Raw genomic sequence first — 14,606 nt, forward strand, 5'->3', positions numbered from 1 at the left:
GCATTGTTTCCGTGAAACTAATGAAGTAGACCACTCTTTAGCGAAATTTTCTTATGACAGTAATTCTTCTTGTAAGTGGGTCAATGAACCCCCTAGATTTTCTGGTAAAAGTCTCTACAAACATTGCAACTATATTACTAATTCAATAAAGCAGCCATGATGGCATTCCCTAAAAAAAATACCAAGTTTAGGAACCATACATGCATTTTACTCTTTTGTTTTTCATACTGAATGGATTCTCATTGCTTGCAATAATTAATTTAGGGCTGTTGTTTTCAATCCTCTTTCTGAGAGAAAAACTATGTTAAGAATTTGACATGAGATTTTTTAGCATGACAAATTTGGTCATCGTGGGGATGGCTAAAGAAAATTGCCAACCTCACAGCAACTAGATTTTTCATATATAAACATTCAATTTGCCATGCTAAAAATTCAGACATTTGACTTATAGCAAAATAATAATAATAAAACATCTGGTATCGCCCCGCACCTAATTAAATGAAATCCTCTTGACATGGAATGCGTCAAGGTAAATCGTGATGCCCTTTTCACATCCAAGCGGTATTATTTTCTTTCTGTATACTTGAACCAATGTGGCATCAAGCATGCATGTCTACAATCTGGTGGGTTTATGCAACCAGGATGTCGATGTCATCCAGGAAAGAGTCCACAATAACTTTGTTTGCTGCCTCTGACGGATGCCAAACATCCCAGAAAACATATGTCCGTGCGTTCGGACAAGTCCCAGGTAGCAGAGGGTTGCAAAGGATTGACGCCTCCACCGTCCCCGTGCCGCAGCAAGCCCGCTTCGCCTCGGTGAACCCTACAGCGTCAAACCCGTATATAAGCCAGATGTGGTCAGAGATCAGCTATAATATTTTCAGATGACAGAAAAAATGTATGCCATGCATCATTCCGACCATAAATAAGTATGTAGTATATTTAATTATATTCTACCTTGTGATACAGGAGAGGTAGCGAGGTTGTACAAAGGTGTATATATGTCAAGAACCACAATCTTGAGATCATGGTACTTCTTTCGTAATGAGTCAACGGTAGCTCTCAACTTCATGTTGTGATATTGGATGTCGTTGTTGAGCCTCAACACACACTCATTCCTCCCATGACCATACAACGTGATCGCCACGGGAAAACAACCAAAGGGTGGCAGGGAAAACACGCCGATGCGTCGGGCTCCCATACCATAAAGTTGCTAAAAATCAATTCAAGATTGAGAAATTGCAGGATTGTAATCATCTGTCGTTTGTTGATCGAGCTAGAAACTTAGGTTTGGCATTTATATATTTACCGTCACACTGTTGTTGAAGATGCCGATAAGGCGGTCCGAGAACTGTTCGGCGCTTTGGGTCATGTAGAGGAAAGGGTTGATGTAATAGGTGAAGACAAAGTCACATGAACCGGCGGAGATGATGTAGAGTGAGCCCGAGATGATGGAGTGAGCATGGCTGCCCCCAGCCACCACTGCCAGCTTACCTTGGTACTCTTCGAAGTACTTCAACTGTTGAGAGAAAGAGATGGCATTCTGCAGTAGGCCATTAGTATGTCTCTGGAGTCCACTGATCAGTCATGCTTAAATTTGCAAGAGAGGATACTCATCGATGATACTTACAACCAGAGTCCCGTGGTCATTGTAGCCAGATGTGGCAGATGCAAAATTGGCTCCAAGCAGAAGGTTCCATCCCGATGCTTGCGGGCTGAGATACGCCGGGGGAGAGCTATTGAACCCAACCTTTTCAGCTGCAACAACATACATACATATCACATTGCAACAGAAGATATACTTCTAGTTATACCATGTCTAAGCATGACAAGATAGTGTAAGTCTAACCTATGAAATCGATAAGCAGCTTGCCGTTGCAGAACCTCCCTGTGGCGACATGGTCTTTGAAGTCTCTGCCATAGGGAGGGAAGTTGGCTTTGGCGATGGTGAAGATGTAGTTGTTGTTGCCTACATCGACCAGTGAGTCACCAAACACCATCACCGCTGGCACCGCCGGCTGTTTCTTGCCGGCCTGTGTCGTTGGTTGAGTCGGAAGGAGGAAGATGGCCAGGAGCAGTAAGTACCTCACGGCCATTGTAGCCTGCCAGACTTGTTGCCGTTGTAGCCTACTGGACTAGCTACTACTTGGAGTTGGAGTTGTCCAGAACAGAAGATACTAGTGCTCTGGTGTAAAAGAAAGAACACTTCACAAAAAGAAAACTAGCGTGATGTGCCGAATAGAACAAACTAATAAAGTGGTAAGAAAACTACAGGGCGGGTGATGTACATGCTGGCTTCTAGCTAGCAAAGGATCACCCAGACGAAACAAATACTGTCTTTGCAGAAAGAAAAAGGAAACACAAACCGTGTACTATAAACCAGCAACAGAGAAACAAATGTTTTTCTTCTGGTATAAGCATCTGAAGAGGTATCTGTGCCGTGGAAGAAATAAGAAGGAAAATACATTACGGTCGTCCACACGAGCTTCTGCTGCTCTACATCACCAACCCAGATGGAGAAGGTACACATAGAAACACAACACCTGGAAGAGAGAACATAACAACCCCCAAAGCATTGTCGCAAGGGAAGGCTCACAGGCAAGGCAAATAAGACGGTTATGGAAAATAAGCAGGGTAACCATCATAGGCACTCTAGACAAAGAACCGGCACTACTGTCCTGATGAAGCGAAGAAGAGGAACCAGAAACCCACCGGTGTCATGGCCCTCCCAAAGAGAAGATGACAAACCACAAGCAAGTAGCCTAGGAAAGCTCATTGATTTTCAAGACCTAAGATGATACAAAATCTGAGCAGCCTTTCTCAGGGTAATCACTTGAAACATTCAAATATGACTCTGGCACTTTTACCCTAAACACAGAGTAATGGTGATTTAAACTTTTCTCCCCATGCAATCTGTAGACACTGCCCAGCACTCCACTGGTTGGATTAGGGAAAGCATAGAAGACACGCTTGAATCTTTGATGTACAAGAGCCATACCACACCTTCAAATAAACGAACATGTCAGCAATGTAAACCGTAAGCAACAACCAGAAAAAGATGTCATACTCTATTGATATACTGAACCTACATTGTGCAGGGTTCCCAAACAAGGTAGATGTTGAATCCTGTGCAGAGATATGGTCTGTTTGTTCTAGACAAGTCACTCCCGCATTCTTGATGCTCAGCTTGTTCTTTATCCTGATGTTCGAGTTCAAACATGTTAGAACAAGATGGGGAGAACAACAAATATGCATCATTTTCAGTCTTGTGTTACAGTAGTTAGTGCCAAAGGGTTATTAAAGCAAAGTGGCAACGATCGAAAGTAAGATATAAGTAACGGGGCTCACCTTTGTAACTATCTTTGGCCGCTTTGCTGGTTCATTATCAAAACAATTCTCCATATCGCCATTTAAGTTTGGCTCGGCTATTCGAGAAGTTGAAGTATGGAACAGCATTCGATCTCTCTCGACAGCATTTTCAATGGCAACTATGGCAGCATGTCTCAGAGGATGCCAAAAAAAAACCACCTTCATATGACAATGTCTTCTGCTCAGAAGACCTCTGTTTTGTCCATCCCCAAGAGTTTATACATGAGACCTCCAAGTTCAAGCTATGGATAACATGGGAGCTTGACAGCAACAGCCTGCCATCGCTATCCTCAGTTGTTTCAACCAAAGAGCGGACACCATCTGCTTCCACATTGACACATTTGTTCCTTTTCAGAAAGCCATCATGCTGGTGTGTTTGATCTGTAGCCTTCGAAATTATTTGCATAGTTGATGGATCAACAATAATGGCCGTGTTGCCCACCTGGGGAATGCTCACCCATGCAGAAGTTAACAGAAAAAACAGATCTATAACAAAGAACTAGCAAACTAAAATCACATAATATAAAAAAGAAAAAGAATAGACATGATACCCTTGCTAAAGTTAAAGAATATTGCACTTTGCATCAGGGTTGAAAAAAGTTCTTAACACTAACAATAATATTTAGAAAATAATAATGTGAAGCAGTAGGGTAATCTAGCAATAAATGAATAGTGCACAACCAGGAGTGGTCACCTCTGCTAATTCGATAGCAGTCCTCATGCAATCAAATATTGATGGCAATTCCTCCTCTTTAAACCCAGATGCACCACCAGTGCTGCAACATTAAGAGAAAAGTGCATCAGAAAAGCTACAAGCGAGTTATGACACGGCATTTATTATGTTTATAAGTTGCAATTCAAATTGCTTCTACTGATAACAATCTATACGGGCAACCATAGTTTTCCATCCGAAGTAGAAAACTTTCCTATGGGCGTATGCAGTAATACTGCAAGTTACACATCACAAATTATGATTCAGTTGGTCAATTGCATATGACTGCTATGTCAAGTTGCAATCCTATTTTCCTATTTTTGCCTTAATAGACCTTTCCTTAAACAGAGCACACATGTTTGAAATAGGACCACTTTCTTAGTTGACAATGTAGGTTGTTAAGTAAATAAGTACTCGTACCTAAGGATAGCACTTCCAAGGACATATAACAAGGAACGGGAATCCTTGCATACAGTTTTGAGCCCATTTGATTCACCATGCCAGCCTAAATTTGGCTTGTATGCTGATTAAGGACAGTGTGTTCCGTGCTATACACGTGGTTTGTCCATTTGGTCAAAGCAATAAAACCAATGGCATTAAAAAAGTAGAACACAGCAAATACATCATATGAAACAGAATCGAAACATACTCATGCAGGGGATGATAGGAAGTTGGCCAGAGTTTGCACTGTTCCTCCCATTCCTCTTTCGACATAGCAGGATAGCTGGCAACCTGTGGAAGACATTGGAAAAATATCGAATATCAACATACGGCAGGCTTGACCTGTAAAAAGATCTAGTTGATTCTATTTTGATACATCATGACTCATAACTATTATGTTACAGGCTTACAGATTTATCTACTATAATTATTATCCACATTTTTTACAGGACAGAGTGTAATGTATTTAAACATTGTTCCTGATGTAAGTGCATTTTAGACTATGTACTGCATTGCTATCAGACTGTCAACAAGTCAGACACAGAAAACCTGGCAGTATTCGCCACAGAGATCAAATTAGAGACTACATTTCATTCATGATGAGTGCATAATAAATTTCACGAAGGTTACTTGATAGTAGGAACTAGCAGGTGCCCATTTTCATGTGCTTATTTTGACAAAGTGAAAAGCTGACCCAAAGCGATAGGAGTTCGATTCCACAAGGATACTTACTTTTGCAATGAAAGGACTCAACTGGTAAGCCTCCACTACCTTCTGTACATCTTTAGGAAACCCATTCTTACAACTTTCAGGGCCCGTGGAAAGGCATAAGATGATCGATAACTCGGATTTTTCTGTCAAAGAAAAAGAAATAAAGAAAAATTACACAGAGGAAGGAGCACAGAAATGTTTTGATATAGTTACTGTGCGCATGTTATACACAGCTTTCAACATGGTGAGTTGCTGACATTTATATCCAATCTACAGATGGTTGTGCTAGCACTAGTTGACTATTAATAGTTGTGACATGATAAGCTTGGAAGAATATATAGAGCTATACAATGGCTTCAGTAATCATGTGGTCTATATTATGACGTTATGAAAGTATGCACTCAAAGGGAAAAAAGAAAATAATAGAGAACTAGATAAAAGTGTATATACTACCACACTCAATACGACGACGCACCCGCTTAACATGGCGCAGATTCTCCAGTGGGTATACCTGATTAAGTTGCCTGAAATGTCACCCACACTAACAAGTCACTGCCTGGAATATTACAAAAATGACTTTAAAAATTGTATCCAGCCAAACCGCGTGGAGTTGGAGCTCCGCGGCATCCCCGCCCATGCATGGCACCTCCCCACCGCCGAACACGTGCTGGGTGGAAGTTGCTGGATTGAGAGGCTGCACCCCCGTACGCGTTCCCGCGACGACCTGGCTGTCTTCCGCCTCTCCGGCCGGGCGCATGACCCCGCCGACATCAGGCGCGCCGCGGTCTTGGAGATCGTCGAGCAGCTGCCCTCTCGCGTGCCCTCGGAGGCGCCGACCATCAGGACCCTCACGTTCCCCATCTCCATCGCTCTTACCAAGGCCGAGCTGATCCGGGCCGCTCCGGCCGGCCCTCAGGCCACTGGAGGCAACGACGGCGATGCCGATGACACAGGTGGGAGGAACGGCCAAGGCCATGGTCAGGGCCCCGGTCCGGGGCGCGCGCGCCGCCGCGGCCGCAAACGCCGGCGTACGGAAGAGGCGCCGAGCGGCTGAGCCGACGGCATGGCCATTGACGCGTACAGCCGCTCTGGCCGCTCCGATGTGGCTGGCACGGCGGCATCTCGGCCATCCCCGGCTGCGGCGCCGCAGGTCACGCGCCCAACGAGGAAGAGCATGCTGACATGGCCAGGTCAGCAGGGCCCCGCAGGATCTCGTCACCGCGTCAGAAAAGGAAAGAAGGGGGGCAGAAAAGGCCTGCCCAAAGCGGCTTTGCCTGTGGCCCCGTCGCACAAAGCTGCTCAATCTTCGGGCGCTGACGAGGCGGCAGATGGCGTCAGGACAGCTGGCGGGCCGTCGTTTGCCGATGGTGGTCTAGAAGCACCCGCTGATTCGAATTCAGGCGCCCTCCACACGACCGAGGAGGATCCAGTCGGGACCGCTCCTGCGACGGCCGATCCCATGCCTTGTCGGGATCGCTGCCTCCTGAGCCAGGGCCCTACCTCGCTGCCTGTGGGGACTGCCGAGCCAGCCCCGCGTGCCCTCACCCTTGTCGCCCCAGCTCTGCCATGCACCCCCCTTGACCAGTCGCCGCAGTCCCACGTACGCGCCGCTGAGGAGAGGGCGGGAAGTGTAGCCTCCTTTCCCGCCGCGCCAGCTGCGCTTGCTGGGCCTCCGCCTGCTACCACAACTGCAGCTGGGCCTGCGCCCAAAGCCACGTCTGCAGTTAGGCCTGCTGATCCTGGGTCGTCACCGGATGGGCCTGCCTCGCCCGTGCCAGCTACGGGGCCTCCCGACTGCAACGGCCCCGCCCCTCCCACGATCTTGTAGCGGCCCGCGAGTCGCGATGCTTGTGGCACCAGCGTCGTACCCACTCGCGCGGCCACCCCAGGGCGATTCGCTTCGCCGCCAGTCACCTTGCAGAGACGGCGCAGCCGTGCCCCCGTGAGTCAGTCGTGGACGCTGGGCGAGTTCCTGTCCGCGGCCACGAAGCAACTCAACGCGGCTTTGCCATCACCTGGGAAGCGACCGCCCCCCCCCCCCTCAACTTCAGGCCCAGGCGGGGACGCTCCGATGCCGCCGCTGCTCCACCCATGGCTAACCAGAGGGCTGTAGTGCAGATCCTGCGCACTCTCGGGATCGCGGGCACCAACCAGCAGATCTCCCCTGTCGAGATGAAGGCCTATGACGACATGTTCGCAGCGCCCATCAGGATGCCGGTACTGCAGGCCATCGCTGCTCTGGTCGACCGGACGGGTCCTGCATGCCTGGCTCTTCCAGCAGGCGATACCGTGGTATGCGCGAGCTAGACCGGACGGAGCACCACAGTCGACCCCATGCTCATGCATCACGGACTTCAAATTGGTGTATGGAACGTCAGGGGCCTAAACTCGCGCGCTAGGCGTTGTGCTATCCGCTCGCTGCTTTGTACTACCCATGCGTCCATTGTATGCCTCCAGGAAACGAAAATGGCGTTGATCTGCTCGTCGATTGTGTTGGACATCCTTGGGTCTGAATTTGATGGTTCCACTTACCTCCCGGCTGACGGCACACGAGGAGGCATCCTCCTCGCCTGGAAGAGCAGGGTTGTCACCATCTTCGACCCCCTGTTCACCCAGAACGCGATCACGGCGAAGGTGTGCGTGCCCGGCGACACGCCGTGGTGGCTAACCACGGTTTATGGCCCCCAAAGCGACCCAGATAAGCTCTTGTTCTTGCAGGAGCTGAGGAACATTCGTGCCGCCTGCCCGGGGCCCTGGATGCTCTGCGGCGATTTCAACCTCATCTATCGCGACGCGGACAAAAATTCCGGTAGCCTGAACCACCGCATGATGGGAAGGTTCCGGCGCACCATCAACGACCTCGCTCTGAAGGAGATTTACCTTAACGGGCGCCGCTTTACATGGTCGAATGAGCAATCACCGCCGACGCTTGTGCACCTCGACCGGGTTCTATGCACCGCGGGGTGGGAGGACTACCATGTTGAATGTCATCTACGCTGCCTTGCGTCTGTCGTGTCCGATCATTGCCCGCTGCTGTTGGATTGCTCTCCAATGCCCGCGGTCCACAAGCGCTTCCGCTTCGAGGATTATTGGATGCGCCTCGATGGCTTCCACGACACAGTCGCCACGGCCTGGAGCTCGGTGCACGATCATGATCCCTTCCGGCGGCTGGTTAGGCGCCTGCAAGCCACGGCCCGTGCCCTCACTAGCTGGAGCGCCAAGTCCGCGGGCAACATCCGCGACAAACTGGCCATCTCTCGTGAGCTGATCTCCCGCTTCGACCAAGCACTTGAGTGCCGCCAGCTCACCCCGCCGGAAGACTGGCTGCGCAAACAGCTAAAGATGGCGTACCTTGGCATGGCTTCGCTTGAGCGCACAATTGCCCGGTAGCGCGCTCGCATATCTTTCCTCGCGGACGGTGACGCAAATACGAGCTTCTTCCACAGGCAATGCTCGTATCGCCGGCAGAAGAACCGAGTGCACAGCCTGCTCGTGGACGGGCATGTGCTCTGTGATCACGAGGAGATGGCTCATGCGGCATTTGCGCACTTTGATGGGTTGCTGGGCACAGCCGCTGACCGGGCTCACACGCTCGACCTCGAGCAGCTCATCACGCCCGGCGAACTGGACGGCCTGGAGGCGCCATTCAGTCCCGAGGAGATATGGGCAGCGGTCAGACGCATACCCGCGCACAAGGCGCCAGGTCCGGATGGGTTCACCGTCGAATTCCTGCGTGCCTGCTGGAGCATTATCACGCAGGACATCATCGACGCCTTCGAGCTGCTCTATACGTTGCGCGGGCGAGGATTCAGCAAGCTCAACCAAGCCCTGCTAACCCTGCTGCCAAAGCGCGCGGACACCCACAAGCTCGGCGACTATCGGCCGATATGCCTGATCCACATCGTGGCCAAGATCTTTGCGAAGGTCCTGTCGTTGCGCATCGCTCCAAAGCTCGATAGCCTGGTGAGCCGCAACCAGAACGCCTTCATCGCCGGACGCACACTTCACGACAACTTCGTCCTCGTCCGGCAATCCCTAAGGTTGCTTTACCACCTGGGCGCGCCGCGCATCATGCTCAAGCTCGACCTCACGCGGGCCTTTGACTCCATATCATGGCCTTTCCTCTTTGAGGTTCTGCGCCAATATGGGTTTGGGGAAAGATTTAGGGAATGGCTGGCCATTCTCTTATCTTCGGCCAGCACCCGTTTCTTGCTCAATGGAGTGCCCGGACCCCCGATATGGCACCGTCGCGGGCTGCGCCAAGGCGGCTCCACATCCCCACAGTTATTCGTCTTGGTTGTCGACACGCTTGCTCGCCTCATGCACCGGGCACTCCAGACCGGCATCCTTCGGCGCCTTCACCCACGCCGCAACATCCCGGCCATATCCCTATACGCCGACGATGTGATGTTGTTCTGCCACGCCGAGATGGATGAGGTTCTCACTGTGAAGAGCATCCTGGGTATCTTCGGGACGGCATCAGGACTACAGGTCAACTACGGAAAGAGTTCAGCCACGACACTGCACGGAGACGAGTCAAGTGCCGATCTGTTGGAGGTTCTCGAATGCCAGACGGCGGACCTGCCCATCACTTACTTGGGCATCCCACTTACCACCCGCCGGCCCTCAGCGGCACAGATGCAGCCGCTTGTCGACGTCGTGGCTGGGCGCCTCCCATCGTGGAAAGCCTGGCTCATGAACAAGGCCGGGCGGCTAGCGCTTGTTAAGTCGGTGCTCAGTGCGATCCCCATACATCAGATGCTCGCCCTGGCGCCCCCGAAGAAAACCCTGAAGCAACTCGAGAAGATCCAGCGCGGTTTTCTTTGGGCTGACCGCGAGGTCGCTCATGGAGGGCACTGTCACGTGAACTGGCGCACGGTCTGCCGACCGAGTATGGCGGGTTGGGCGTCCGAGACCTTGAGCGCACAGGGCTCGCCCTCATACTCCGATGGCTTTGGCTATCGAGGACGGACACCGACCGTGCCTGGCAGGGCCTCGACCTGCAGTTCACACCTGAGGAGCGCGGCCTCTTCTACGCCTCTACATCCATGGTGGTCGGGGACGGTTTGACAACCCTATTTTGGGAAGGCCGCTGGCTCCACGATCAGTCCATTCGTGAGCTTGCGCCCCTGCTCTACCTATGCATCCCAGAATAAAAGCGCGAACGATGGCGGAGGGCATCGCCGGCAACGCTTGGGCACATGACATCCGCGGAGTTGTAGGCCTGCAAGAGATTGGGCAGTACCTGCGGACATGGCAGCTTGTGACGCACACAACACTGTCCACCGAGCCAGACAAGCTCGCCTGGAACTGGACGGCCAATGGCGTATACTCGGCGAGGTCCTGCTACCGGGCCACCTTCCACGGATCGATGACATGCCGCTCCTGGAAGCTTATTTGGAAGGGCTGGGCGCCGCCGAAAGTGAAGTTCTTTCACTGGCTCGCTAACCAAGACCACTGCTGGACAGCAGAGCGGCTCGCTCGCCGCGGCCTTCATCACCACCCTCGATGCCTTCTATGCGACCAAGAGCCGGAATCTATCCGGCATCTGTTGCTCACATGCCCTTTCGCGAGGCAGGCCTGGCACGAGACCCTATCTTGGTTGCGCCTACCGGCCCCGTCGCCAGAACACGACGCCTCGCTCCAGGACTGGTGGCTGAGGGCGAGGGATGCCACGCCACTATCGCTTCGCAAGGCGTTGATGTCGGCCGTGCTACGGGTGCCCTGGATGATCTAAAAGCATAGAAACACGTGTGTTTTTGACCATGTAACACCATCGCTCGATGAGCTCATGGACAGGATCAAGGATGAGACCAGATGTTGGGCAAGAGCCGGGGCCAAAGGGCTCAGGGTAGTCTTGCCCACATGCTGGGCTGTTCACTAATCCTCATGTAACGCTGCTGTACTAGCCTCTTAGGAGGATGTAACCCCCCCTTCTTTTCAATACAATGAAACGCAAAGGCTTTTTGCGCTTTTTCGAAGAAAAAAAAACCAATAAAGAACCAACAACATTCACCTAACAGCTGTTAAGCATGGAATTGTGCAACCAAATACAAGAAAGTGGGATTCGAATATCATGTCAGTTTTGTATGTAGAGTAGATAAATTTACTAATCGCAATTCCACTTTGTTAAATAATTTGCCACTTTACAATAAAATTATTTTATTTACTTTTGAAATTTGTAACCACAAGTTGTGGTCTGGTCTAAAACTGGAATCCAAAAGGTAACTAATGTGTATTAAGCAAAAATAAATTGAAATTGAACTCCTCTTTATACTGTAATTGGTCGAACACGACAATCAGATTTTACTCAGAGTTAGCACTAAACAAAAAAAATCATTTTGTATGCTAGGTAGACCCTTCAATGAAAGCAGTCTTTAAATATTAACATGGCCTTGCCATCAATTGGTTTATTTTAGAGAAAAGGCACGAGCCCGGTTTTATAATAAAGCCACACGGCAGGATTCAATACACATGAACGAAAGGACAAGCAGAAACAATGTTCAGACTTCAGACAGCTGCACATGCAGCAAGATTTACAATCACACAACCACACAACCACACATTAAAGCCAGCACGCAGGCCAACAACCTATGAACAAAGACTAACAGCTTAAAACAGCAACAAGGGAGAATGGAGCCAACTAGGGGACCCGATCTAATGACAGTATTGGTTTAATAAAAGAGAAGGAATAGTCAGTAATACTATCCACAGAATAACCTTATTTGTTGCAATCCTCTGCTGATAAACCCTAACCAAAAATACGAGCTGAATAAACAACAAACACGAGTAAATTCATATACCTAATGACAGTATTGGCTAGCTTGGATTCAATCTTCGCAGCCACCACATCAACTGGCAAAAAGAAACAAGGAGAGAGTATATGGAACTAGAATAGCAACCAGAACAACAAAAGTAAATTAGTAATTAAAAGATATACCTGTAGAATGTGGGAGGGGAGTTAGGTTCCCGGCGACTTCGATAAGCTCCCACGCCATGGCGACCAAATTCAAATGAAAACTGAAGTCAAGAAACAAAGAACTCACGGACTGATTCCTAAGGCGAGAAATTGGTCAATCTAAATTGCAAGTTGTGGCACTGGACCAGTAAAAAAGCAATATAACAGGACAAGGAATAAATGGATTGATAAATTCAACAAATAGAGGAGGCCAGTACGTAACCATTGAGAATGTGGAGGTCCGAGCTCAAAGAGTCGGCGCAGGTGTTGCGAGTGTGGGGCTAAATCAGAGGCATGTGTTGGAGTTAACAGCACATAAGCATCAACCACGCAAAACCAAAACCAAAACCAAAACCAACCTAACTAACCACACACAGGGCATCAGGGCTCATCATGACATCAGGAATATTCAAACTCTGATTTAGCTTATCCAAAGCGACTGTCAACACAAAGAAATAAAATTACTTTGTCAAAAAAGGTCTTATACTAAGAGACAGAGGTAGTACAAACTACAGCATCCTATTTCAGTTTCAATTCTGGGGATGGAAACTACAATCCACAGGTTCAATTTCACTAGGATTCATCAACGCATTGGCACAGAACAGCCTGAGAGTAGCTAGAGATGGCGGGTGACCGGCTGACCTTTTGTGGTTCTCGGTGCTCCGGTAGAAGATGCTCCTTCTGGGCGGCAGAGGAGCTCAGGTAGGGGAGCGCAGCGGGGACGGCCTCCCGGCCGGCGGCGGCGGCGGCGCTGGGAACGGGGAGGGAGAGTGGGCTTTGTTTTTTTTCCTTTCTGAGGGAACGCGAGAGAGAGAGAGAGAGACAAGGACGGCCAAAAAGGCCACCGGCTTTCCAGGGCCCACTCTACGACCGGCGCTTGTCCGTTTTAAATGTTTCCTGTCCCGGTTTTCCTTTTTTCATTATTTTCTTTTATTTTTCATTTACTCCAAATGCGTGAACATTGTACAAATTTATAAATTCTGTTTTTAAAATTATTCAAAAAATTCGTGATTTCATTAATATGTAAGATTTTTTCCAACATTATGACCCTTTTCCAAATTTCATGAACTGTTTTCATATTTACGTTTTTTTCCAATTTTTGCGAAGTTTTTTCATACACATTTACTTCTTTTTTACTTTTTCAGATTCACGAACATTTTTCAACTTAGCTATTTTTCACTCAAATTCAAGCATGTTTTCCAAATTCTATTTTCTTTAATGTATGCGGTTTTCGAATTTATAAATTCTCTTTTTAAAATTATTCAAAGATATCGTTTTATCTGAACCTTTTCAAAACTTGTTTCATATCATTAATATATAAGACTTTTTCAAATTTTTGAACTTTTCCCAAATTTCATAAACTGATTTCAAATTTACGACTTTTTCCAATTTTTGCAAAGTTTTTCATGAACTTTTTCTATTTTATTTATTTATTTACTTTCCCAAATTCACAAGCATTTTTCAACTTAGCGAATTTTATCCCAAATTCATGAATGTTTACCAAATTCGAATTTTTCAAATGTATTCAATTTTTCAAAAGCATAAACTTTTAACAAAATCTCAACCATTTTTCAGTTTCATGAACTTTTCCCTCAAAATTGGTTAACTTTTTCAAATTAGTGTTTTTTTAATATACAAAAAAAATCTTTAATTTAGTGAATATTTTAAGTTTACAAACTTTTTCATATTTGTAAAACATGTTCCAAATTCATAAACCATTGTTTACACTCGCAAACTATTCAAAACCTTTGAATTTTTCAAAACTAAAAACCAGTAACCGATTATTTCCACTCAACAACATAGCAGAAGAGAAAAACGAGGGAAATACAAGCAAATGAATAAAATAGGCGAGCAATCTAAGCGCATGAGCGAGTGAGCTAACGTGGAAGAGGCGTGCGAGCGCCAAGAAGCTTAGACGATGTTGAACTCACTGTTTAGGACATCATAGGCGATCTCCCTCGCTCTATGATGGGTGACTATGGGCAAGCAAATGAATAAAAAAGGCGAGCAATCTAGGTGCTTGAGCGAGTGAGCTAACATGAAAGTAACGTGCGAGCGATGGGCCATGGTCCACAAGGAAACGTGCGAGTGCTAGGAAGCTTAGATGATGTTGAACGCATGGATTAGGACATTATAATTTATCTCCCTTGTTCTATGGTGACTATGGGCGGGCAAATGAATTAAAAAAAAGGCGAGCAATCTAGATGCATGAGCGAGTGAGCTAACATGGAAGCGGTGTGCGAGCATTGGGCCATGGACCACAAGGAGACATGCGGGCACCAGGAAGCTTAGACGATGTTGTACGCATGGATTAGGACATCATAATCGATCTCCCTTGCCCTATGACGGGTGACTATGGACGAGCAAATGAATATAAAAGGGAGCAATCTAGGCGCTTGAGCGAGTGAGCTAACG

The 14,606-nt window shown here is 48.2% G+C and overlaps 1 protein-coding gene and 1 pseudogene across 2 annotated transcripts; both read right to left on the reverse strand.

The window, feature by feature from the left end:
- Nucleotides 1–415: 415 nt before the first annotated feature.
- Nucleotides 416–2,491, reverse strand: LOC123408937 (GDSL esterase/lipase APG-like). Of its 2 annotated transcripts, none has more exons than XM_045101963.1 (5): nt 1,850–2,491; nt 1,631–1,758; nt 1,310–1,519; nt 958–1,213; nt 416–823 (listed from the first exon to the last, which is right to left on the reverse strand). In XM_045101963.1, exons 1-5 carry the CDS (start codon nt 2,094–2,096, stop codon nt 630–632), a joined length of 1,035 nt encoding a protein of 344 aa, XP_044957898.1. In that variant the 5' UTR covers nt 2,097–2,491; the 3' UTR covers nt 416–629. The 2 variants fall into 2 exon arrangements, with proteins under 2 accessions (XP_044957898.1, XP_044957897.1); XM_045101962.1 differs by having other exon boundaries at nt 1,310–1,543.
- A 267-nt stretch (nt 2,492–2,758) lies between these two features.
- LOC123408936 lies at nt 2,759–12,969 on the reverse strand (annotated as a pseudogene).
- Between the last annotated feature and the right edge of the window lie 1,637 nt (nt 12,970–14,606).

The sequence above is a fragment of the Hordeum vulgare genome, chromosome 7H (genome assembly GCF_904849725.1).
Source record: "Hordeum vulgare subsp. vulgare chromosome 7H, MorexV3_pseudomolecules_assembly, whole genome shotgun sequence".
Taxonomy (NCBI): domain Eukaryota; kingdom Viridiplantae; phylum Streptophyta; class Magnoliopsida; order Poales; family Poaceae; genus Hordeum; species Hordeum vulgare.

Excerpts from the sequence above, each read along its gene's own strand:
- LOC123408937 (XM_045101962.1), bottom strand. The coding sequence starts at position 2,096 with ATGGCCGTGAGGTACTTACTGCTCCTGGCCATCTTCCTCCTTCCGACT. Across the intron at positions 1,544-1,630 it reads ATGACCACGGGACTCTGGTT|AATGCCATCTCTTTCTCTCA; the intron begins GTAAGTATCATC and ends GGCCTACTGCAG. Across the intron at positions 1,214-1,309 it reads TCTTCAACAACAGTGTGACG|CAACTTTATGGTATGGGAGC; the intron begins GTAAATATATAA and ends ATTGATTTTTAG.